The 3,409-nt window shown below is 45.8% G+C and overlaps 1 protein-coding gene across 1 annotated transcript; it reads right to left on the bottom strand.

Moving 5' to 3' along the window:
• Positions 1–1,142: 1,142 nt before the first annotated feature.
• LOC307116298 (N-acetyltransferase 8-like) lies at positions 1,143–1,928 on the bottom strand (the record flags this gene model as incomplete). Its single annotated transcript, XM_079800124.1, has 1 exon — positions 1,143–1,928. The coding sequence occupies one exon, from the start codon at positions 1,926–1,928 to the stop codon at positions 1,143–1,145; it is 786 nt and encodes a 261-aa protein (XP_079656250.1).
• Positions 1,929–3,409: the final 1,481 nt, after the last annotated feature.

The following is a 3,409-nucleotide window of genomic DNA, read 5'->3' as shown; positions in this document are numbered from 1 at the left end:
AACATTTGCGGGAGGAAGATAATCTCTCATCAACATTATGAACAGCATTGATCACACAAGTGACAAAGACATACAGTCTCTCTTAATGACAAAGGGGTAGTGGTATATGCTTTTTTAAAATGCTAGAGATTTTAGGTGTTCATCCTTAGAAGTTAAACATAGATCATTTGTAATTGGCAAAAAGATTTCTGCCTATGGAGGAAGGGGATTAGATACATCACAACATTTCCCTGAATAAGTTAGCTTTTCCTTGGTTCCTCAGTTTGATCTGGTATATAACCTTGTATAAAACTTGTCAAAATCCATGGTAATAACCTTATTAAATCAGTTAGTGATTAGGATTGAAGTTGAGTGCAAATTGCATATGAAGGTTTTTTTTTAAATTCTCTTAAAGTTATAAATCTGAACATTTTAAAAGATTCTCACCCTAGATTTTTTAGATTGTTAATCAATAATTAAATTTAGAAACATACATTTGCTTATCAAGCAGTCTACAACTTCTTATAATACCTAGAGAGCATAAGAGGGATATTAATTTCTATTCACTTGTATAGAACAAAAGAGCAACTCCATTCCAACATCTCCCTCATTCAAGCAATGAAAACAATAAGCTTCCTTTGCTTTGCTTTCTGTCAAGGACAAAATTGAACAGGCAATCCATTTATATCAGGGGCTGATGGTATTTATAACCTCAGCTACTTTTAGATTGCCTTCATTATAATTTTATCCTCAATTACCCCATATTAGATTATGTTTAAAAATTTAAGCAAATGTCTCACTATTTTAAAAGATGCAGGACATGTTCCTATATGAATAATGAAAAATATGATGGATTCGAGACTTTTCTTCCGTTCAGAATGGTCTGTGTTTTTTCCTACCATAAACATAAACAATTCACAATTTAACCAATGTAGTTGTTGTTGTTGTTTTTCACTAGCTAAGTAATTGATTTTATGCAACACTCTTGTATCACTAAATAAATGCAACAGTGACAACATAAAAAGACTGAAAGGGGCAGAGCCATGGCCAATCCCAAGGGGTTTCCATGCTAACAAACAAACTCAGTTACTGTGCTGTCATAGTGAGATCTCAGGGTTCGCTTGTTACTGCTGCAGGGCTGTCCTGACCAATCAGGAAACAGATCACAGGCCCCCTCTCTGCCCTGGTGCCCAACAGCCCTGAGCAGAGGGCAGCCAGTAGGTTAATTGAAATTCAGGGACAGCGATCACCGCCCAGCTCTTGCTGAAGAAGTACTGGCGGGTGGTCTGGAAGCCAAGGCGCTGGTAGAGGGCCAGGGCAGCGTGCTGAAGCATGCTGGTGGTAAGGACAACTTCTCTGTAGCCCTGGTGTGCTGCAAACTGGAGGACAGTCCTGACCAGGGCCTTCGCTATGCCCCGGCGCCGGTGCTCCAAGGCCACGTTTAAGTGGAGCATCTGCAACTGCTCCTTCCGCAGGGTGGGCTTCTCAGTGGGCAGAGCTCCCACCATGCCCACCACCTGCCCCTCACACTCAACCACCCAGAAGCAGGAGCCCGCCTCACTGAAGTAGGATTTGCTGATGTCACACATGTCTGTGTGCAAACTATTGGCCACAAACTGACTCCAAGGGTATTGGGCAAGGAACCTCATGGCGATGAGCAAGGTGAGGCTGGCCACGAGAACCAGGAGCCAGGAACCAGAGACCAGAAACAGGGCAAGGGGCCCCCCAAGCAAGAGCGCAAGTGTTCTCGGCAGCTTCAGGAGGTGGCGGAAGGTGCGGGGAACATGCTCAGCCATGCCCCGGGAAAGCAAGCCCAGGACCCAGGTGCGGTCCCTCTCCTGGTATTTGCGGATGTGGTAAGGAGCCATGGAAGACCTGTGTGTCTGAGTCTCAAAGTCCACCAGAGAGCGCCCTGGGGAAGAGAGAGGAAGCCAGGTGAAAACCCTCATCTTTCCCACCTCTAGGAATAAGAGAAACCCTGCGCAAGGGCTCGTCTTTCTGCTGCTGCCCAAGGAAGTAGGTCACAGCCCCTGGGAGAAGGTGTAGGATCAGAAAGAACTGCATTGGATCCTGGCTCCATTCCTTTCTAGCAGTGTGACCTTGGGCATGTCACCTAACCTCTCTGAGCCTCTGTTTCTTCATCTGTACCACAGAGTAAAGTAAAAACCTGCCTCCTAAGGTTGGTTTGAGAATCTGCTAAAACAACATACACAAAGCTCTGGTATATAAAATACTCTCCCCTCAACCCTCTTTCCTTTTTCCCCTGGCTCTCTTTTCAGCTCCTTATGACACCTGTGCAGCAGAGCATGTGTCCCCTACCATTTGTCCCCTACCATGCAGCAAGGCACATACAGTGCAGGGATCCTATGTCCCAAGCACAGCTTTCAGCAAAGGCTCCTTCCCCCTTGGTTGTAAATGTCTAGGCTCCTGAGGTAGCATACGAGCAAACATCAACACTAGCCCTGCCTTGAGCGCCACAGGAGGACCGGGGGCTCCAGGCTACACTCAGAGCCCTGTCCTTACACCCATGTCCACTTACCTGTCACCACAAAAGCCTAAATGTCCAGGATGGCCTCAGCCTGGCTGCTTCTCTTAGCCTCTGATCCACCTCCAGGAAGACTGTGCAGGGCCAGCTTGACCTCTGGAGACCAGGCCTTGGAGGCAACCTCATTGGCTGGTTCCTGGACATTTGTTTGTTTTTATTGTATGTCCTGGTGTGATATTGGATCACACAAACCATACAGGTTTCAATTGTACAACTCAACAAAACATCATCTGCACCCTGTCGGGTGCCAATCACCCCAAGCAAAGTCTCCTTCTATCCCTGTTGATCCCATGTTGCCCATCTCCACCTATCCTCACCTCCCTTATCTTCACCTTCTTTCATCCAGTCCCCCAAACCCCCTCCCCTCCAACAGTTGTCAGTCTATTACATGTATCCATGCCTCTGGTTCTGTTTCATTGCCAGTTAATTTTATTTCTTCAGTTTCACATATAAGTGAGATCATATAGTATTTGCCTTTCTCTGACTGGCCCCAATCCCGTCAGACAGCAGGACAGAAATGACAATTGATTCAAGACATGTGCCAGCACCTGGAGAAATACCGGAATAGGCAGCTCCCACATGTTAATACCCTGCACACATTGGGATTGCGCAGTCTCGCCAATTCTCATCAAGCCACTGGATTTCTCATGCAGAAACACGTTCTCGTTTCAGCTACCAAGTGACTGACTCCATGTACAGGGTTTAAATCAAAGATATGTACAGGACATTAAACATGTACCAAAAGAACAGTTAACTTGAATACAACGTCACAGTCAGCAGCCAGGTCTACCATCCAAAGCTGAGATCAGATACGAACTTCCAGGACAATTTATTTTGGAAGGTTTATCCCAGTTTCATCAGGCCAGCATGTGGTACACACATTTG

The sequence above is a fragment of the Cnephaeus nilssonii genome, assembly GCF_951640355.1.
Source record: "Cnephaeus nilssonii genome assembly, chromosome: 20".
NCBI lineage: Eukaryota > Metazoa > Chordata > Mammalia > Chiroptera > Vespertilionidae > Cnephaeus > Cnephaeus nilssonii.
This window is presented reverse-complemented; position numbering and strand designations above follow the sequence as displayed.